This window comes from Anser anser, assembly GCF_964211835.1.
Source record: "Anser anser genome assembly, chromosome: 2".
Classification (NCBI taxonomy): domain Eukaryota; kingdom Metazoa; phylum Chordata; class Aves; order Anseriformes; family Anatidae; genus Anser; species Anser anser.
Genome location: NC_139721.1, coordinates 61,519,298 through 61,542,957, shown reverse-complemented (window position 1 = coordinate 61,542,957; position 23,660 = coordinate 61,519,298). Strand labels below are relative to the sequence as shown.

The window sequence follows — 23,660 nt, the reverse complement described above, 5'->3', positions numbered from 1 at the left end:
TTCTCAAACATAAATCTGAATTGACTCAGACATAGAACCAGATCATTTGAAAACTGGTAAGAGAGCTATAAAAAACTATAAAACCCAATAACCATCAAAGGGCAGGTGATATCTTCTGCCATTTAACCTCTTACAAGTTTTTCACACCTCAGGATTTCTTTATCCTTTTACATTTCTATTTGCTGTGATGTACATTTGGATATTGTGGGGCAGGTGGGTCTGTCTGTTCCTTTAACCTTGAGAAATCCAACCTGCAGACATCTCATGTGGAGGCTCCAGCTGATCCTAGGTAGCGAGGGTTTCTGTGCTTTGACAGCCAGGCGTGCCTGCCAGAAGCAAGGACATCTGCCCAGTTAGTGAGAATGGATTATACGAGGAAACTGAGACAGGTTCTTGCCACCCCTCCATGTAAACAGTGAAAGGTAAGGCAGCAGCAAAGGTCCCTTCAGCATCGATAAATCCTCAGAAGGCAGCCACAGCACTGTTCCTCCCTCACCATCAGCAGCATTTCCACCAGCACTCCCACACCCCGTGTGTTTCCACTCCATATCAACACCTTACCACGCTTTTATGAGGAGTGGGAGGCAGGTGGGTCAAAGAAACAGGTTCCCTCCCACACCATAGACTAGAAAGGATTTGGCAATTCAGCACATATGAATTATTCAGTAGTTTATTTTAAGTAGAACAAATTGCATCTACAATAATTGTGTTTTCTCTATTTAGAGTATTATAATAGATAACACAAAATGATGCAAACATTTTAAAATACAAGAATAATGAAGAATGGCTTCCACTAATAACAAGACACGAGGCAAATGTTGGCAACAGGCAGCATTTAAAAAGCAACAACAGGAAACAGATCAGATGAAGCACTAATTTACATGGCATAGCAGAAATGCAATTGCTCTACCAGCTTTTCCATATTGTCAGAAAGAAAAAGAACAATTACATATAGTCAAACCTATGTAGGAATAACTAATCCACAGCATTTGACAAGTAGCTTTGTGTACCAATTTCCAGAAAAAAAATATTATTTAATGTCTTGCTGAATATATATTGCTCTTTTTGTATTATTTGTATTATTTTGTATTTTTTTTTGTATTCTATACAAGAAATTTATATATTGAAGTGACCACTTTCTTTTAAACACTGGCACCATTAAATTACAGCTAAGCTAAGAGTTAACATTTGAAAATAATAATCATTAAAAAATCTTGTTGTTGTAGTAGGGAAAAATCCTAATTTGAAACATGAGGTAAATAAAAACACAACTATGACAATATAAAGTTTTCATAAAGCACATAAAATTTCACTGTACCAATGCCTTTAGAAAAAAGGTTTTGCAGATGTATATCCAAAGCAAACGTTATACTGCAGTTGTATAATATCTGAGTTTACGAGCTAGTGTTGTGACATTTGCTTCTTAATTTCCATGTAACACAATAATATTCACTTAAAAACAACAATTACAGAACAACAATCATATATATATATTTATAACTACATCTTCAAGTAGGTCTTTGAAGATACATTTATTTTGATAAAATTACTCAAGCGACAGCTACACATATTCTGCATGAATTGCTAAAGAATGGTGTTATGAATTAGGCTTAAAAAATCTTTAATACAGTAGTTTTATCTTTGAGAATGGAAATTCATTAAAAATTATAACAAGAGCTAAAGAAGCTGGAATCAAATCCAGCTTTAAGATCATTCCCCTAAGAAAAACTGCAGTTTAGCTTCTAACCATTTGTCAACGAGAAGTTATTTTGGAATGTTTTACTGTGGAAACAAAGAGATGTAGATATTGTAGTAAAGAATTAGATATAATTGTTTCATAAAAAGATAGACTTGAAACTTCAAAATAACTTGGAACAGTGATTAAGTATGTAAGCAAGTACTAGGACAGACATAATGTGATTCAAGGACTCTAAGCAATTAGCTGAATTTACAAATCCATTTGAGGACTATTAACCTGAACTGTCTGGAGATGAAGCTGATATATGGATTCACTTGACTGCATGTATTTAACTCTCCATTTTTCATCCAGAAACAGGTACCAATGACACAAAATAAACAGAGCAAAGTTCACGAAGCTCAGAGATCCTCAAGTCTGTTAATGCACTCCTGGAAGCCTGAATGGAGGAAAACACAGAAAAAACTTAAATCACAAAAGAAATCAAAAGGCAACTCAGAGCTGTATGGCTAATACACAAACAAATGTTGTATTTCTGAATCTGTATGTTAATTTTCTTTACAAAGTTTGTATCTAAAGCATTCAAGTTCGCTGTTTTCACAGTTTTACACAGCAAAAGTAAAAAATCTGTTCTTGATAAAGCTATGGTAAATACAAACTATACTCAGCTTTATCTTTCCTCTTATGTTTGGGTCTTTACGTTTAAATCCTTCAAAATACTGTTCCTGCCATGCTGGAAGGAGCAATTTCCATTGCAGAAGTGTATTCACACCTTCTTAACTAGCTGAGATCAGGTAACCCAGTCATGTTCTTAGCTCTACAGAAAAGTAAGTGACAGAATCTGAAGAAATCGTTCTTCAGCATTTTAAAATGGTTGACCATGAAGTAAATTGGATTAACCCTAACCAGGAACAAACCTGCAGCAATGAAAAATGGAGAGGATAATAGCAACAACGTTATGGTAGCATCTACTTTTTGGAGCATGGCTCAAGTATCCAGGTACCAACAACTTATTAATGCACGTAGCCCATTTCTGATACTAGATCTGATTTGGCAATAAATATTCTTTCATCATAAAAGAAGAAGTTGCTTGTTCATTGAAAGATTGAAATCTTTCAGAATCTTTTTTATAAAATGAAAACACAAATATTTTCACCACATATAATTTCCATGTAAATGTTTTCAAATTTAAGTTGAAAGTGTTTCTTCATAAAACCAGATCATGTAACATTTATACAAAAAAGTATTATTTTAACTTGATATTTCACATCAAGAAAGCACTTGAAAGATGGCTTTGTTGAAATTTCTGTACCATATCCTTCTAATCACAAGAGAAATTCCTAAATATTGGCTTGGGACAATCCACATTTTAGAAGGAACAGTCTAACAGAGCTCTAGCCCTTATAGAAAAAACTACTGAGTATTGTACATAACTCCAGTTGTGCGGATCCCCTGCCTTCCTCTTGTGTTCGTATAGTATCCTTACAGCAAAAGCAGCAATTACTTTCATGTAAAATAATATTATTGTTACTATAGCTGATGAATTTTTAGCTTCTCATTTGCTAAATGGAATTTGTCAACTAAAACCAAAGGTCTGTATCATTTGACAACACAAGGGTAGAGCTACAGGAAGAGTTCTGTAGACGATTGTCTTGGGAACTTCAGCTCTGCTATTTTGAATATGTCCTTCCCCAGAGACTGGGGGAACAACCGATATACAATGGATATATATGTTCCTCTGAGGAAATTTATCTATGCAAAGAATGGAAGGACATAAAGTATAGTTCTGAGACAAAAATGCATGCTAAACTACTAGGCACGTTATCACTTCTGCTGAAGCCAAAAGCCAGTTAAAAGACATGCATTTTATATTTTGCTTCTTTATAGTTGTATTTTTCTATTTGTTTTGTATAATGTATATTTTCATGCTGTTGTGTCTGTGTGATCATTGTGTTTACACCAGTATTTTTTTCTGAGGAAATACACTTCTAATTATTTCTGAAACAGTTAACTGCAAAAGCTACTGCTTCCAGCATATTTTACTCCTGGTAATGTGCAATAGGCAAAGAGATCAGTAAAAGTAGCGGTTTTCATATGCTATATATATCCTTAATATTCAAAGGAATATTCAATGCAAAAGCTTGTTCTATCCTGCAAGACAGTTATCAACAACCATCTAGGCTGTGGGTTCAAATATCTGGCCACAAAACTAATTTTCATTCATTTTGCACAATGGGCCATTTCGTCCTTGGATTAGATCTTGGCACCACAAAAGCATCCAGCCACACTATTGCATATAACGATATTAAATAATATACAAAGCTTCACTTTAATGGTTTATGGTTTTAACTTTAGCTCGGGTTCAAATGAAAATCAGCAGAAAAAAAAAGGAAAAAAGATTAATTTTAGTCTAAAAGAAAATGAGCCAATCAAAATACAAGTTGAAGCCAAGTTCTCAGTACCACTAAGTACAAGATGCCTTCGTATTTAACATGGCTTGTTTCACAAAAAAAGCGAAGCTTTATCTGCTAGTGTCCAAAGAAACCAAGAATCCTGGTTTCTGTTACCTTCTTATTTTGCTCTAGAAGTTATTTGTTTAGTAAAGTGATTCCTCTGGAGACATTTGATATCATTATCAGAATCCATATGAATACAAGGAGCTACTATAGACATGCAGTTACTTTAACAAAGAGAAAACTCTTTTAACTTTGCAATGAGCATACCGAGAGTTTTCTTTCAGTACTCCATTACATCCTAAATAGAAGGCTTACTTCTTTTGACTTTCTTTAGTTTTGAGGGACCTTCTTCTTTCTGTTAACAAAACAAACAAACAACAACAACAACAAAACAACAGGAAATCAAAGTAGTAATACTAAGCTAGCAGCTCAACTAAAAAGTAGCTTCTGAGTGAAAGCTTCGGCTGAATGCAGTGTTCAGCAGTGTCCCCACTACACTATTACTATCCCCTTTAACACATTTTCCTCTGGACAGAGGAGGGATCAGACTAATGAGCACGGAAGAGTCCATCCCTGCCCAGTCAAGTTCTTTTCCTGCTCCTGAGGCTCCAGCTGAGGCTTCCCTAGAGCTGTGCATCCACCTCACATGGTGCCAGCAGCAGCAGTGCTGCACTGGCGGTGTGGCAGGCAGCCAGCGAGGACTTGTCACCTCCTGCCACTTCCCTATAGCAGCTGGCAGGGCTCAGGTTGGTACCTGCGCTACTCGCAGCCTGCTTGGAGAGGGAGGAACAGCGCTGGGCCCTTGTGACTCATGACTAGGACAGGACAGTGCCCCTTCCCCATCTCTGCAGGGCTGCTACAAGCTCTGTGCTTGTCCAGCCTGCCCAGGCTGAGCTAGCCCTGTGCTTACACCCCCTGGTGGGGCTGAGGTTGGTCACCCACAGTCGCAGGCAAAGGCCTCCAGAACTTCATTCGTATTATGGTCTAAGTCCCTCTTTAGTAGTCAGACACGTGGGGTTGTGATTCTTATATCCACAGCTATTTTTACGTGATGGTTGATTTTTAGTTGGCTTTTCTGTGTGCGTGTGTGTATGAGAGAGAGAGAATGACTCCTGGCTGCTGTAGCATCCGCAGTGACTGAGCTGTGGCTCTGTGAAAGGGCTTTTCCCAGCTGCAGTTGGCCTGGGCCAGCTCAGAGCAGCTGGGCGGTGTCCCCCAAACCACCTCTTCTTGTCCCTGCTGCAGCCTGAGCTCTAGGGTGCTTCCCTGTTCCTGCTGTGGGCCCTTGGGGCTGCTCCACCGGCCATTTGAACTGCACTCACAGCATGGACTGTGCTTTTTTAATCACCATTAAAATCCCCCAGAATTGTCCCATTTGGCTTGGAAAATGTAACAAAACAAAAAGATGGCAAATCAAATCTAATGTTAACAAATGCAAATTAAGTGGAATAATCTGATGATGGGCACATACTCTTAAGTATGTGCCCAGTTTAGGAATAGGTTTGACAAGTTTATATATTGTACCATGTGATTAGGCACCAGCAATTCATATTGAGCATGGGTAACGAGACCTCAAACGGTCATGGGATTGCTTGAGATAAAACATAAAAGGCAAGGGAATCTGGGTGGAAAGGGAGTAAAATGTAACTTTTCCTCCTTCTGCCTTATTTTGTAAAGTAATTGCACAGTATGTTCAGTTGGCTATTAGCACAAATAATATCTACATATCTGTATAAGAAAATACAACTCTACTGAGCTTTGGAGATGTAGGACCCTTTCTTTACTAATCTGCCTCATTTCTAGGTAGTAAAAACATTAAGAATGTGGTTGTAAGGAGGAAGAGATGACTGATGATACAACTGAGTTTTAAAGACGTGATATTGAGAAACAGAAATGAAGCCTAGAGATAGGTAAAAGCAATACTTAAGAATCACAGAAAAAATATTTTGAGGAGGAATTTAAAAGTACGCACTACATCACACAACATTAGAGCAGAATCCAGGGGAAAAGGCATAAAAAACATCCAGTTGGTATTAAGAACCTATTCAATTGCTGCTGTTGGCTCTTGTTAGTAATACGATAACAACTGAAATATATTTAAAAATTAAGATTTTGTTTTTTAATTAAAAAAATTAAAATCCCACACTGAATTACAAATAGCCTTTAAGAGCTCATTTCTACCGAATAATGCTGAATTCAAGTTCTGAAGATGAGATATTTACATAGCCAATGAGAATGCCCATAATTCAATTAGAGAGAATCAAACTGTTTTCTGTAGAATCAGAAAATCTGCTTCAGAAGCATATTTACTTTACATACCATCATTGAATGCTTTCATTTTAGTATTACCTTTTGCAGGAGACAAACATTTTAGATGCATGTTTGAAGTAATATTAACATAACTGATGGTTAAGGTTAATTTCACCCAGAGTGGGCTCAAAAATATTTCTTGATTTTCCTACTTTAAGTGGAACATGATAAAACAATAAAACTTACATTTTCCTTTTTATCTTTTAATTCAAGTCCTCGTAGCCTGGGCTAAGGGGTGTACGTGTGGTGTTTTTTTTTTTTACCTGTCTCCTTCTGGCACAACCTTTCTTTACTGATGCTTCCATGTTGCTCTCCTTCATTGAGCAAGTCAGTTTTGAAGCCAGTGTTTCATCACATCTCAGATTCTCTTTTCCTGTAAACATCTTAAAATAGAGACATTTGTACCTTTATGAGTAAAAAAAACACAGTATCTTGTCTATCAGATCTTATCAACACAACACATCCCGATCTGTAATTTCTATCACCACTAACACCAACATGATTTATACAGATAACCTCATTGCTCCTCAACCCAGGCATCATCTTGATAACCTTATTTATCCCATGTAGCAACTGCTGCATGTTTTCACACTCTAAAAGCTAATCTGTGACTGTCAGATGGTAATAATCTTATGCTGTCTAATTCCTGATCATTTGGCATTTAGGAACTAACACAACTGAAGGGCTGCACTCATGGAATGGCAAAAGATGTGCTAGTAACACAAAGTTGAGATGAATTACATAAATAAATAAAATTACACTTTATAGGTGAAGACAGTGATAAGCACAACACATTTGCACCCACGTGCTGAATCTGTGGGACATCATCCTCATAAAAATTGCACTGAAATCAGCTCAGCTACTAATTTTATTAAAATGCAGTCAGAATCATAGAAAAATTAGGCTATAAAGGATGCCTGGAGGTCATCTAGTTGTAACTTTTACTCAAAACAGAGATAGTTTCAAAGTTAGATCACATTGCTTTGGCTCTCACCCAGTCACATTCTGAGAATCTGAATGGGTAACAATTCTACTATTTCTCCATGCAAATTGTTCCTGTGCTTAACCACTTTCACTCTGAAGATTTTTTTCCTTATGCCCAAAGAATCACAGAATGTTAGGGATTGGAAGGGACCTTTAATAATCATCTACTATGCCCAGTAGGAAATCTTCCTGTTGCAACTTCTCATTTTAGTTAAACTTTGATTAAACTTGTATTTGCAAAATCTTCCATGTTTGTCTATATGCACTGCAATCAGGTTTTGTATGAAGACAGAATGAACACAAAAAAATTTACCATACTACCCTTACACAAATCTTGACAAGCTGATAGTTTAATCTTGATAAGCTTAATTTCTTTCTTTTAAAGAAATTAAAACTAATTATCCCACTTTAAAAGTCCCAAATAAAAAAGTGTGTATCTCAGAGGACAAAGTAAATCATCCCTTTCAGGAAAAAATAAAACAAAACAAAACAAAAAAAAAACAGCAGTGGCTGAAAACATTAATATATATGGTACAAATTTTAGAAAACTATATTGAGAATGTTGGTAGAGCATCATGAAAGTCACACTCTTTGTTGCTTATTGTTGTTTTTAGAATATACGGAATTTGTGAGAACCAGTGAGTGTGAGCGTTATTTACTGTACCTGTTCAGAGTTAGGTCTGGAAGGAAGACAGGTTGTTTTAGCAATACAGTCCTTAGAATTGCAAGATGCTTTACTTTCATCATTTTTGGCGATGCTCACTTTATCATTTAAGATGGATTCGTGAATATTTAACCCTGGTCCTTCATTTGTTTGTTGCTGTGATAAATTGCAATTTGTCATTCCATCATCTAATTTACAAATCTGCAAATGTATTTTCTTTGACTGGTGTTGTTTCTCTAGAACTTGTGTGGTATTTTGGCTTGCTAACATTTTTCCCCTTCTTGAACTAGAAGTAATAGATGCATATGTATTCAGGCTCGCACTGATGTTAGATTTCGAAAGCACTGGCCCAACGTTCTTCAGACAGGAAGGAGAGTTTGCCTTATTGTGACTCGCTTCACTTGAAGTGTGACCTGCAGCTGAGTTATCAGAATAAACAGAAGTAGTCATTTGTCCACCAGACTCTCTTTTCCACTGAAATACAGATACACCTTGTTTTACGTATGCTTTCTCAGACGTTATCTGAATAAAGCTGCTGTGGGTAGGAATTTTGCCTGGCATATTTTGAACAGGTTTGTAAACTTGAGTTATGCTGGACCTGCAAACAGTCAACACAGAAGAGGAAGCACCCATATTTTTTACTGGTGAATGTCTTTCAGCATTTTTTCTTTTCTTCCCATCAATTTGATTTGTAGTCTTTCCATTCATTTGCATTAACTTTCCTTTGAAAATTGGTATAATTTTGTTGACTTTTTTGGGGGGGAATTCAAAGGCTGAACTTACAGGCATTCCTAAGGATTTCAGAACTGGTGAATTTGATACTCCTGATATTTGCCTCTGATTCATTGATTGCTCTTTTACTTCAACGCTAACCTTTTCCATACTTCTGCTGCTCGAAAAAATATGTGGTTTTGGCTCTTTGATCAAACGCTCCATCCAGTGGCTATTTTCTGTACTGCGTGGTGAAGAAACGCTATGCAAAGTCTGTTTCTTTGGAGGAGCCTGGGTTAGAGATACTACACAAACCATCTCATCAGCCAATTTCATATGCTTAGATTTTACTTCCTGCAATACAACAAGAGTTGTTAAATCGAATGAACTGGATTTAAAAATCTGATAGTGACACCTAATGCATCACTTTATGATATATACCTGATACACACGACAATATATTACTGTATACATTCCCATTTTGAGTTAGAGCAATCTGTATTTTAAACAGTATTTTGTTGTCATTATAAGTGAAGATTTGTTTTCTCCTCCCCCAGCTGTTTGTTTATAAACTATGCTGGAGTATCGTATTTCTCAGAAGGAAAGACTTAAATTACAGCCATTATCTTGGTTTAGTGCTTTCCAGCTGGGTAATGCCCTTTTTAAGGGGGGCTCTGCAAAGAGAGTTTTTCTGACAGTGCTCCTTGTCTTTTAAGCCTTCTAAGGACATTCCAAGCAAAAGAGAGTCTGGATATCTATAAAAACTGCAGAAGACAAGGAGGAGCCATTTTAGCTTTGATCACAGAAGAGCCATAAACAGGAACTGTGTTTTCAAAGAGGATTATACCATTTCAGAATCTCTGCAATTTCTGTCAGTATTCTTTGTTCAGAATTAATTACTTTACTTCTCCATTTACACACTACTACCAAAGAAATTTGAGTCTCAGCCTTTGTTAAAACCTCAAATTACAGGCATTGTGATTGCTTGCCTCCTTTCCTTTACTCAACAGAATAAATCTTACAGTTTTAGTGCTTTTAAATGCCTAAATCCATGCAATTTTATCCCTTTCTCAGTTTGCTTTTTAAAAATAAATCACAAACCATTTTTTAAGTATCATTTTTATGGAAGAGGTGCGAGAAAGCTCTGGAAACCCAACTGCAAAATAAGGACAACGGAATAGCACAAACTGACAGCAACTAATTAATACTATAGTGCTAACTCCAACTTTTAAAAAAATGCGTTTATCATGTGAACAACAATATAACAGTGTCAAACAGAAATATATACGAGATTACGCATTTACTAAGAAGAAGAGAATTTGTAATTGTGAAAAGTATACCTCCATGCTATTACTGGGTTCTGACTATGATAAAGACTACTTCATACCATGAACAAACTACCTGTCATTAGTATGTTTATTAAAAAAAAACCTTACACGCACTGGAGCCCTGGAGAGTTCCTGTGTAGCATAAAGTGCTTTGCTTGTCATCTTTACTGGAAATCCACATAGATGTGAAAACTTACACTTCAGATCAGAAATAAAAGAGTTCAACACACTTTCTGAATCCATTCTAGCAAAATACTGCACTGGTTGACTTCGAATGCAACTTAGAGGGTAGCTGAATAGTGTTCAGGGATACATAACACAGTTCTTTACATTTCTACAATTACGAATCTTCTTCCTTGGGAACTATAGATGTGTCTAAAGATTTTTCAAAAAGGTGACCAAAATCATTTACTTTCTTAAGGGACTGAAACTTATAAAGTCACAGGACTTCACTATCACAGAATCACAGAATCACAGAATATGTTTATACCATACTGATCTACTGCAATAAAGATTACTCAGTATAGGTAATCTTCAGTCAAGTATTTCCTACCAGGAAAATTATCTTTAAAATGAATCTTTGCTGCACATATTTTTACAGGAACCATGCACAGTATTAATTTAACTGTTCCTTTTATGCCACCATTTATAGTGGTATCATCTTACTATTACTCAACACTACGACAGACAGACCTGAATAAATACTTTTTTCCAATTTGTCTAATGAAACAATTCCACTGACATCTATGAAATTATGGAAGAAGAAAATGTGATGTATTCAAAAATGAGAAGTTAGGTCTTAGATAGTAGTAGAGGACATATAACAAAAATATTTGCAAAGGATACGTAAAGAACCTTTCCCCTATCGGCTTGAAGTAAACACTCAAGTATATTTTTCTCTCTTCAAGATCCTCTGGAAGAATATATCCATACTAAAAAACAAACAAACACTAAAGAACACTCAGAAATGGGTATTACAAATATAAATTCAATATACACAAAGAAGGGAGGGAAAATACATTAACAGTGTATGTTGTTTTTACCAGATTCTTCCAATGCATCTGAAATTCCTTATATGAATGGAAAGGAGATTCTGGAGGAATTACATGGCTGATGTTTATGATCTGACCCATTTTCATGCTGTGCACAGGTAAAGAAGAGATGTTTACATAGGATGTCTTAAAACTCAGCTGAAAATACACTGGACTTCTTAAAAAAATAAATCTTATTTTTGGCATTGAAAGTATGTGTTATTATTAGGTTAGGAGAGCTAACATCTTTAGCTCACACTGTTTATGACAAAACAATAGTGATGTTTGCTGAAGTATGGAAAAGAGCTTGGAACCTACCAGTCTGATTTGTCTCATCTGTAATGCTCACCACCAGTGAGTACAGAACAAAAGAAAATATATCATTACATCTGATATAGTTGTGATGAAAATCACAGGTGAAAACAGAGAGAGTTCGTGGCAAAGATGATTTTTTTTTTCTTTAAATTGACTCTTTCTGCTATAATTATACTTGAGGACAAGTAACATTCTTACGTGTCACATTAGCAAAGAACTTACTAAAACTGAAATGATACTTAGGTGCGTAATTTATGATTCACTAACTTTTCTTTCACGTTTTCTGTAACATTGAAACCTAAAAGTAAAAGAAAACTTCCTGAACGTAAAATGGTCTATAAAACAGCTGTGTTCTTATCACTAGCACTAAATTTGCAATTTGCATGTCATATATTCCAGGAAATGTTTACTTCTGCTGGAATTTAAACAGATGCCTACCTTGGCAAAACGTAGCACCAGTTAGTTAATATGGAGTGTCTGTGAATAACTGTATTTTCATTGCTGTCAAACAGCTTTATGATGTTTGCTGAAATATCAAAATCTTCCAGCTTAAAACAGAAAAAAAAAAGTATTTGCAAATATCGCCATAGCAGTACAAAAGTTAAAATTTCAAAAAGAATTGTATATCACAATACAGTGAAGCTTATACATTATTATTCTACTATCAGGACTCACAGCCTGCTTATTTCATAAGATATCTCATTATCAAATTGCACACTATCTTATGCTAGAGCCTACACTGCCAAAAGTTATGTAAGTACAAGGTTTAAAGGCCTTAACTTAAATGAGTGAGATTTAAAATTTAAGTGCTTTAATAAATAACAGTACAGAACAAATTTCCCAAACTAGAACTGTCTCACTTTTATGCATTTTTTTTAAATTCAACCCAGAAACTCATGTTTGACAGTCTAGTAACTGCGTAGGCCACCCTTCCTAATCAAGTGCAAGGATCCCAGCAACAGAATTAATGAGACATGTAGCTTCACCCTGTGAGAAGTGACAAAACACCATACTTTTTCACAAAGGAAAAAAATCAGAGCCAATTGAACAGAGATTTCTCTTTCTATGGTCTATCAAGGCTTGCATTTATTCCTTGACAAGAATATCTAGCCATTTCTGTTTTAGAAAAGTATGTAAATGGTCAAACTGATAATGAAGTCACACCGTGATCACTTCTATTATTACTTTGTGTCATTTTGGAATTGGATTCATAAAGACAGCTTTAATACTTATGCTGTCCAACTAGCTCACAAAATAAATCTTATTTTTCTGTTCTAAAAAAGAAGAGTTAGGATTTCAGATACTAATTTTGGAAAGAAACCAACAAGCCTGACAAATATGCCTCTGTATGCATAAACTTATCAACAAAGGTGACATGGCTGTCAGAAAGGACGGCCATTTTTCAACCTCAACTATGATTTATTAATTTATTAATTATGTTCACTAGCTGCATGGTACAGGCTGCTCCTGTATTTTGGTAGCTGCAGAGAAAATGAAGGAAATTCCAGAAAAAAGTATACCCAGAGACCTTACACACAGTGCTGACAACTTACCTGCAGCTTCACTTTTAAGAAGTTACTCAAAACTGGTTGTGTATTACAGTGAGACTGTGAATGCCTTCTAGAAAACACTGCTAGAAGGAACTCTAGAAGCATAAATACAGCTCACTTCTATAATCTGCCAGGATTTTTCAAGAGGTATTTTAAGTAGTACAGAATCTGTTTTACAAAGACGTTTGGTGTGCTTCCTAGAATGCATCAATAAAGGTAAAATACAGATGTTATGCACTTAGAACAGGTGTATATGGTCAATAGAATCATAGAATATCCCAAGTTGGAAGGGGCCCACAAGGATCATCGAGTCCAACTCCTGGGTCCCCAAAGGACCACCCAAAAATCAGACTGTGATTACCGTCTTAACACAATCAGAAATAAGTACTTTTCTCCCCATCACACTAATAGAATGCCACCTTACAGAAAAAAAAATAAAGTTTAGTATGACAAATACAGTCACAGAAAATGCAACTGTTTTATACCTCAGGGGGTGGTAACCGAATTGAGCAAGCCTCCACACTGATGCAAAGCTGTGTCTCTGATACATTGAGGTCTAGAACTAAAATAAAAAAAAAGTCCAAAGACTTGTTTTGAACTATAATACATCTGTTAGAAAGCTAAACCAAATGTTTATTTAAAATAACTGCTAGTCAAAATGCTGAGTTTGAAAATCAAAACTCAAGACTTCCTAAGCATGAAAATAAAAATTAATTGTATTTTAACTGTGTAAAAAATAAAAATAATCAGTTACAATCCCTACACCTCCACATGAAGGTGAGGTGTATGGATCTCATGGCTGTCCATGCAACTGGATGCTTGAAACCTATACACTTGATAAAAAAAATACTCATTTTCAAAGCAAATGTAGTTAATATAAAAATAACTATCAGGTGTATTCAGTGATCAAACCCAATATTACACATCCAAAAATGGTCAGTATCTATGAGAAAGGCAAGCACTTATTGATGCTCCTCCAGAATATTCACCCAGTGTTAAGTAAGCTGTAACATGGGGACTGAATGCATTAAATTCCTGAATATATAGTCCTGTTGCAAATGTAGACTTCAATATCCCAAAATGTAATCTTTAATTTTTATACTGGAAGTACAAATATAAATTTAATTTTGTATTTTCTGCAATAGCTAAGCAGCGTGCTTTGTGACTTTAATTTTGCAAACAAGAAACATTGTACAGTCAGTTTAGTTCATTTTCCTATCTATTATCATCGGGATTCCACATCACTTGCAAGACCTGTAATTTTAGGCAAGTGCATTTAATTGTACTAACCATAATGTTTTAATGTTAAGTTTCAATCCGTGGCCATAGATTAATAGTAGGAAGATTACTTTTTTTTTTTTTGGGGGGGGGGGTAATTTTTCAAGGGTGCAGTTGAGCTGACAACTATTACATACAAAGAATCATCTGCCATCAAGTCTAACTTGACTGAGATTATTTCAGAATGAAAACCAAAAGGCATTGTGTTGATAATATGAAGATCACGACAGTATTTCAATCATGAGTTCATATAATTACACCTTGCTCACACAGGCTTACCACTAACAGAAAACTGTACTTACCCACTGCATTTTGCCTTCCTGTATGAGACAAAAAATCTTTACCTTAATAAATAAAATAGATAAACATTATTTTCTGAATTATATATATGCTTAATGTCCTCATGCAAAAAATGGAGAAATCACATAATTTCATTTGAGTCAAGAGTGATGAAAAGTTTGTCCCTTTAAAGAGAGAGAAACCCTCCACGTCAATTAAGTTTTCACTGACTCATTTGCATCTTAAATAAAATAAAGATATATGAAAGTATATTAATGGACAAAAATTTATACATAATTTTTTCTCCCCCAAAATGGATTTATATATAGAATTATTTTTAGTTGACTAAGAGTTAATACATTTCTCAAGCTCAAAAGCAAACCTGTATAGTATTACTGCATATTTTACCATCTATCATGAGTTTTGCCCAGATTTAGCATAGATATGATTAGACAAGCTGTATGCACCAGGCGCACATTGCTGTTAGTCAGTGTTTCCCTGAAGCCAGTTTTATATCAGCAACCATCTAGCCTTCTACTTCTAGCTGTTATTCGTGAATAAGTTGATTTCATTCAAAAAACTATAGGTTTTGAAGACACTGAAAACGAAGACACTGCTAATATTGTGACTGGAAATAAGTCAACATGCACTTTTCTCAGTGTATATTTTGAATGATCTACACAATTGCTTGGCTTAGTAAGAGTACATCACAGTATCTGAAAGGCATATTTTTCCATACTTCCGTAATTCACAATTACCCTAGATAGGAGTTAGTGTAGAGATATTAGGCAAAGGAACTTCTAAATAAAAAGACAGAACTTGGTAAAAGGAGATGGTCTGACAGAAAAACACTTCTGTATTGGAAAAGCATGAAAACCAAGTACAGAAGTGCCACCGATGAAAGCATGAATTTGAAAAACAGGCCGAGTTTTTAGAAGACATTTACTGTCCAACAATATTTGGTTTGGAAATGATCAGTCTGGTATGTTGCATTCAGTTGAAATAAATATTTTGTCTACTACAAATAACAGGATAAGGAAGTGCAAAAGTGAATGATACGTCCTTTCAGACTGTTAACTTGGATTAAGAAACAATAAAAATGCAATCAAATAAAAAATAGAATAATGAAATAATTATGGAAATTATTAATATGGAAATTAAATTAGGAAAATAAATGCGATAATAAAGAACTGAAAATTAAATGCTCGATCCCCGGCCCAGGTGAATCAAATACCTTGCACCAAGAGATGACCAGCCTTGTTCCACATGGGTGCAAGTCTGGCTGTAAGCGTGTAGGAGAGGCAGCTTTGGAGAATAGTTGGACTAACTCTTTGTGGTTCTTCCAGCTAACATCAGTGAGAAAGGAAAAATAAAACGTTTATCATTCAAGACATTTTTGTAAAGGCTTCAGTGGAAGTTTTACCAAAGATACTGCTACTGTATCTTGGAGCCAAATCCCAGTGTTACACATCTTTACTTTTCATCTACACAGCTACAAAGGACAGTTAGCACAATATTCAATGTAGGCATTTAGATTTCATGGGTCATCAGAGTAAGGTGTGTTACAATTAATTTGATGTTTCATAGGGCTGATAAAAGATCTGGGGTAAAGACTAGCTGAAGTGTACAAAATACTCTACTAGGTATGCATCTCTTTCTAGATAATAGCCACAACTTCCCAAATGTACATATATTAACTCAACTGTCAAACTCGAGACCAGAGACATTCACTTGCAATCACAGGAATAACATGTGAATGTAGCTTTGTTCATCTAGCAGTACTACTTGTCTATTTGACTCTGTCCTGTATAGCCCGCTGTTGATATTTAGCAAAATTAAAAAAAAAAAAGGGGGGGGGAGGGAAGGGTGTTAAAAAGATCTAAATAGTACACCTTCAAGAGGTTTCTAGTGAGATTCTGCAAGGATCTGCTTGCAGCTTATGGCTATTAAATATAGGCATTACTACACATATGGTGATGCTGCAAAATCTAACCATGACAGGTCAGTTACACAAATGAATATAAAACAGTTCTGTGAGGCAACCATATTTGAACAGTACGTCTTAAAAAAGCAGAGATGCATTCACACTTCTGGGAGCCACGAGAAAACATCCAAATGGTTGTGCAAATAAATCACCAGAGCTACTGGCTTTGATTGCAATCAGTTGGTTTTTTTTTTTTTTTTTTGGCTTAGCAGTTTTAGTACACCCATCCATACATTCATCAACCCCTCAAACATTGCATACAGGATAGTAAAGCATATGAATAATGGTCTAAAACCAAAAGTTGTTAAGCTCTTTGGTTCCATTTCTTCTCTCTCTTTTTTTTTTTGTTTGTTTTGTTTTGTTTTGTTTCTCTGAAACAATCCTATATGGGTTGGACAGAAACAAAATGTGAATGGGGAGATAGTTCAGCACTCTGAACACCCTCACCCATGGGACCTATAGGACACAGAAAAATGGGATTACACCCGCCAGGGAGCTCTTTGGTCTCTCTTTGGCAGGTCTGTCTTTGCCTCGAGGTCAAATATTAATGCTCCTGAACAGGATCAGGACTCCAATGCAGCAGAGGAAACTAATGAGATATAGCAGGAAGATTTTTATTAAACTTTTGACTCTGATGAAATATACTTCCTATACCCAGATTCAGAGGAGACATTTTGTCTGTGGGACAGTTTTTTTTTTCACCCTGAAACTTGCAGAGCAAATTGCAAGCCCTATGAAAAGTACTCATCTCTGGTACAACAATCAGAAATGTGTAACAATCTGAAGAAATGTGACATCTTTCAGCACTTACGGTAGCTCCTTGTCTCTCTATATAGGCTTGACATATTCCTGATTTGTAAAATGGTATCTAAAAAAATAAATAGAATCCAAGTGTCTGAAATTAAGGGGTGTTTTATCAAATCATAAAGTAAATTTTGGTCCATCAGTGTCTCTACTTTAGAAAAACACAGTGAGGAATACTTAAAGAAAATACCAAATCCTGTTATTTTAAAGGAGAATGATAGGTAAAACAAGTTCAAGGCATTTGTCATAATGTAATCTCTTTTCCAGGTAAAGATATATTACCAAGCAAGCAAAAGACTGCCCAGATCAAAGTGGCAGAAGCTGCCCGTGCTGATCTCATTGTGAACTGAGTGGCATCTTACTGAATCCGTTCTGTTCCACAAAAGGTTCACCACCTGAAAAGGTCATTTTGTCAGAAGAAAAAATGACCTAAGCTGTCATCTACATCACTAAGGCATACGAGTAAAAGTTTGCTTCAAATTATGTAATTTTACTTATCCTTTGTCCTCAAAAAAAGCACGCTTTTTTAAAAGAAGCATACATTACATGTAACCATATGCTTATTTGCAGAGTGATTACTGACCGCCATTACAACGGAAATTTGGTTCAGTGTTCCAATAACCGGTGCAGAAAGGATGTCTTGATACAGGAATAATAACTGTCTACAAAGAAGGCAGAAAAAAATCAACAATAAACTTCCATACTTGATTCTCTCAGCCTACATTTCTTTTCCTTAGTCTTTCAAACAAAATACATTCTATTTTTGATCAGTTTTTGGTGGTTCAGTATAGTATGTTAGACTAGTCCAAGTCACTTGCTCTTAACCCACTCACAACGGGTCTAAGACGTAATCTACAGGCCTTAGGCAAACTAGCAGATCGGCCCAAAAGCATTCAATTTGGCAGAATTTCTCATTTCTTCCCCTTACTATTACAGGGAATGACATAATGCTTTGTGAGCACTGAGTAGAGTACATACTCTTTTTGAGTATTCTGTTCACTCACTCTCAACCTACATAAAGCGTTTACAATAGCTCAAAAGATGCTACTGATTTGGCTCAATAGCAAAAATTTGGATGCTGTAAAGCAATCCAAATTTGCATGTTAACAGAAAACAATTTTAACTGTTTATCAGTTCCAAGCAGGTGGTCTTGTTAGTTTGAGATGATGACATTTAAAAACATAATAGAAAGGGTTGTTTCTTTTCCCAATAGCCAGCAAGTCCCCCACCAACGACTTAAATTACTCTGAACAATTTTATAGTGTTTACTACTAATTATATTACAGTTAACTCTAGTAGTACTAATAAAATCTTTGAATAGCAACCACTAGCAGCTTCTGAAAATAATAATCCTCAGCGTTCTTCACCTGCACATTTTTATCTGTGTGCTCCTTGTCTCACTTTCTGGTAACTGGGAACTCAGTGTTACTGTAGTGGCACAGAGTTTTTGTAGCTCCGGCAGACTGACAAAGAATAGAGACTGATGCCTTGTGTCATTCATGTTATATTGTTGATTTCCCCAGAACAGCACCTGGGTCTTGAAATAAAAAATGTAATTCATTCTCATAAGGCAGATATTTATTTAAAGAACTTTATATGATATCAGGTAAACCAATAATCTGTTAATTATCTTCTGATTAAGATTAGGTAGGCAGTATAAGATAATTTGGTTGACTGAAACAGACTTTTTTTGTTATAAACAATGTATTATATTTTAATATATATATATATATATTAAAAAATATTCAGAGTAAAGATAATGATGAAAGCATCCTTTCCATCTTCTTCTGAGTCAATGTTTGAGCTGGGATCTATCAGGGATCCAAGAGCTGAGGAACCGTGTGAAACTCACCCCTTCCTGCCCAAAAAGAAATTTTAATTATTAGGAACTCAACAGAGATATCCTCCTCAAGCCACACAAAGACAGTGGCCAGTCTGGTAGAGAGAATGAAAACAATGGGAACAGGGATCCACACTGGAAATCTTTTCTTTCTTCCCACACCAGGCCCCCTTCTTGGGGTTACAGGAAATTTGTGTACTTTCTGCTTAAAACCACCTTTCTTCTCAAGTGTCAGGTGAACACCATGTTCTTGTCTATGTAGAACGCATTACCTCCTTACATCATACTGAAATCTGTACTAATCCAGAATCACATTACATGGTTAACAATGATCACACACAACCTGTTCTCCTACTCTTGCCCTCAAAGGAGGAATGTATGCAGAACAGCATTTGTCTTGGTCAGAATTTTAGTTACACTATAACATTTATCAAAAGATCGAGACAACATACCTGGTATTTGGAGTGGAATGTGATTAGACAGATGGTGGATCTAACAAAGCTGTCTCTCACATCTTAAGCTTTACATTGTAATAGAAATTATTGACTATATTATTTGTGCAAGAGTATGAGGCGGTTTTGGGCTCAGCTACAATCATTATCCTGAAATGAATGTGACTGGATATTTTATGAGAAGTTAGAATACAGAGTGCATGTATGTTGATTGCCTTGCCACTGAAAAGACATGCCACAACTCTGTAATTTTGGGGATTTTCTTAAAAGCACCGGAAAGGAGAACCAGAAGAACCAGAAGTTCAGACTGAGAATGTGATCCTTTCAGTCCTTCTTGCTATTTCTCCTTCAAGCAGACTAAGGGACCAGACAGTGTAAACTGTTATCATTCCATAATGATTCACACCACCTTAACTGAGCAATGACTATTTCAGGATTATACACTGAGCAGAGACAGGAGTTTCCTCCTTGCCATAGATTTGTTCTTTCAAACACCTTTGGTGGGCCACACCTTGTGAGTGGGATGCAGCAGCACTAACAAATTTCATGTCAGTAGGAGTAACATGAAGTCATGGCTGTTACCTGGTTGTTGCATGCCTGCTGCGCAACCCTAAGTACTGTGGAGCAGGCAAGGCTCAGTGTAAAGGAACTAGAATATTTATGCCAAAAAAATAACAACTAACATTTCATTATTCAAAGAAAATATACCCCTTTACTATAGCAGCATTCTCAATCAAAGTGTTGCAAAGAAAAACAGGCAGGTTGAAAATCCGGTTGTTACCCAAAGCCAGCACAAGCAATGCACACCAAAAGCAGATTAATAGATCTCCCACCAACTTCCAAACCTGAAAACCCTTTTTGAAATGGACTTACCAGAGCAGTGAAGATAGGAATAACTATAAAGCAATTTTGTTGCCCAAATTTTATGAAGTCACCAGGTATTCACCTGAAAAGCAATTTTGTAAATCATGACTAAAAAATGATGAACTGGAAGCTTTTTGAGGAACTGTGTCAAAGGTAATTTTGCTGTTCTGATTTTGCTTTGCATTGCTTACAGTGTAACACATTAAAGAGCTTTATCTCAGTCATACTCTAGAAAAATCAAAAGATTAGATTTGTGACTGTAATTTTAAAGATTTTTTTCCCCTTAAAGGAAAATGCTTTTCAAGTTTCTTCCTTCAATCATGAAAACTAGACTTTTTTAATGGGGATGAGAGGCTGGAGAGATCTTTTCTCATGGAAAGGGATCTGTGGGTTCTGGTCAATAGCGAGTTGAATATGAGCCAGAAGTGTGCCCTGGCAGACAAAACAGCCAGCCATACCCTGGGGTGCATCAGGCATGGCATTGCTAGCTGGTCAGGGGAAGGGATTGCCCTGCTCTGCTCTGTGCTGGTGTGGCCTCACCATGAGTGCTGTGTGCAGTTTGGGAGCCACAGTATGAGAAGGACATAAAACTAATGTAGTGTCCAAAGGAAGGCTATAAAGATGACGAGGGGTCTGGAGCACAAGGCATGTGAGGAGCAGCTGAGGTCCCTTGGTTTGTTCAGCCCAGAGCAGAGCAGGCTGAGGGGAGGCCTCATGGCGGCCTGCAGCTCCCTCACGAGGGGAGCGGAGGGGCAGGCGCTGAGCTCTGCTCTCTGGGGACAGCGACAGGACCCGAGGGAACGGCATGGGGCTGGGACAGGGGAGGGTCAGGCTGGGTGTTAGGGAAAGGTTCTGCACCCAGAGGGTGGTCGGGCACTGGGACAGGCTCCCCAGGGCAGGGTCACGGCACTGAGCCTGCCGGAGTTCAAGGAGCATTTGGACGATGCTCTCAGACATTGGGTCTGATTTTTCGGTGGTCCTGTGTGGGGCCAGGAGTTGGACTCAGTCATCCTTGTGGGTTCCCTCCAACTCGGGATATTCTATGGTTCCGTAAAATGCCAGTCAAGATTACGACTTCATTGGATAATTCTAAAAGCCGTAGCTAAAGGCAAAAAGGACCCTTTCAAACGAACGTGAAAAAAAAAATCTTCTCAGATTGCAAACATAGAAAAGAAAGGCTGGGTCCTCAACTTTCATTAATGCTTAAAAGAATTCTAAATGGCCATCTGGGGATTTTTGTGGCAAAGATGCTGTAAAAACACATGCTGCAGTGCTCCAGTGATTTGCTTGCTGTTAGAGGACAACTCCCCTGTGGGAATGACTCACTGTATTCAGCATAAGTTAAGCCTTCCCACTGATCATAAAAGCTAATGGGACAGAGAGCTGATAAATGGTTTGTCCCTTCAGGGGAGAGGTAAAAGAGAGAGAGTAGTACCACTTAATACAGATGTATTAAATAGAAATCATATCAAATAAACCCAACTGCCTTCTTTTCAAGTAGCAGGTCTTAGGTGCGTAGGAGAAATTACATCTCTAGATGCTAGTAATCATAGCACACGATGTTGAAACCAACACTGAGCTCGTGCTAAAATGAACTTCAGTCAGATAATGGTTATCACTGTTTTTTATTCAAAACAGAAGGACAAATCACCGAATTTGTAAGCAGTATTTATTATTTTCATTATCGACGTGGATGATGGAATAAAGAGCCTTCTTATTAAAACTGAAAATGACACAAAGCTGTGGAGAACTGCAGTTACTCTTCCCATTTAGTTCACTGTAATAAACTGGAGACAGGACCTGAAAATCAGTTGGTATTCAGCAAGGAAGTATGACGTTGTCCTGCACACAAATAACCAACAGCACCAGCGCAAGCGCAAATCCACTAGCTAAGCCTCAGCTTTCAGGAAATGGATCTTGAGGTCACATTCTGTAAACTTTATGTCACTTAAGTAACACTGGAAACAAGCTCCTTAAAAACAAACAAACAAACAAACAAACAAAAACCAGTCTGTATTCATACTGGAAAGTGTAAATTGGGGTATTGCTGACCTGAAGTTGCTGAATGACATTCCTCAGTGGTGGTAACACCGTGGGGAGCTGCCCTGGGCCGAAAAGAAAGCAAAGTCACCAAAAACATTTGTGACCACAGCAAAGGGGCTGAGGTTTTGGCTTAAATAACACTGAAGGAAAACAGGGAGAGGCATGCTAAAGAAAGTTGTCATGAGGTGAAGGAGCTGCTCTCTGTGCTCTTGGCACCACAGAACGGGGGCCAGCAGGCATCGAGCAGTGCCATGAGGAAGCACCTGCAGTTGGAGGCTGGGCCAGGCTCCAGAGGCGACCCTACTGCTTGTAGTGGGTTTATGTGGCAAGGTATTGGTAGTGAGAAGCTGCAGGGGTGCCTTCTGTGAGAAGAATCCAGAAACTGCCCCGTGTTAGATAAGGGCCAGTTTCAGCCAGCTCCAAAAGGGACCTGCTGCTGACCAGAGCTGAGCCAGTAAGGGATGTTGTTTGGGCCTCTGTGAGAGCAGGTTTAAGAAAAGGGAAAAAACTGCTGCACAACAGAAGCTGGGAGAGAAGAGTGAGAAAATGTGAGAGAAACAACCCTGCAGACACCAAAACCAGTAACGACGGAAGGGAAGAGGTGCTCCAGAAGTTCCCCTGCAGCCTGTGGAGAGGCCCCTGGTGGAGCAGGCTGTCCCCCTGCAGCCCATGGGTCCCACACGGAGCAGATCTCCACGCTGCAGCCCGTGGAGGAGCCCCCGGTGGAGCAGGTGGATGTGGCCTGGAGGAGGCTGCGGCCCATGGAGAGCCCCCGCAGGAGCAGGCCCCGGGCCGGAGCTGCAGCCCGTGGAGAGGAGCCCACGCAGGAGCAGGGGGTCTGGGGGGAGCTGCCGCCCACCCGTGGGGGACCCGTGCTGGAGCAGTTTGCTCCTGGGGGATGGATGGACCCTGTGGTAAGGACCCATATCTGGAGCAGTCCTTGAAGAGCTACTGCCTGTGGGAAGTCCATGCCAGATCAGTTCGGGAAGGACGGCATCCCGTGGGAGGGACCCCACGTGGAGCAGGGGCAGAGAGGGACCCTGAAGGAGCGGTGGAGACGAAGTGCTGTAG

General features: G+C 37.6%; 1 protein-coding gene across 1 annotated transcript; it reads right to left on the bottom strand.

Annotated features, from left to right (window-relative positions):
• Positions 1-75: 75 nt before the first annotated feature.
• LOC310895015 (uncharacterized protein C18orf63) lies at positions 76-20,200 on the bottom strand. The gene is made up of 14 exons (XM_083825776.1): positions 18,758-20,200; positions 17,974-18,052; positions 17,398-17,454; positions 15,837-15,948; positions 14,626-14,667; positions 13,531-13,607; positions 11,934-12,043; positions 11,193-11,289; positions 10,996-11,081; positions 10,258-10,441; positions 8,111-9,175; positions 6,726-6,845; positions 4,420-4,507; positions 76-2,135 (listed from the first exon to the last, which is right to left on the bottom strand). Exons 1-13 carry the CDS (start codon positions 18,955-18,957, stop codon positions 4,451-4,453), a joined length of 2,286 nt encoding a protein of 761 aa, XP_083681902.1. The 5' UTR covers positions 18,958-20,200; the 3' UTR covers positions 76-2,135; positions 4,420-4,450.
• Positions 20,201-23,660: the final 3,460 nt, after the last annotated feature.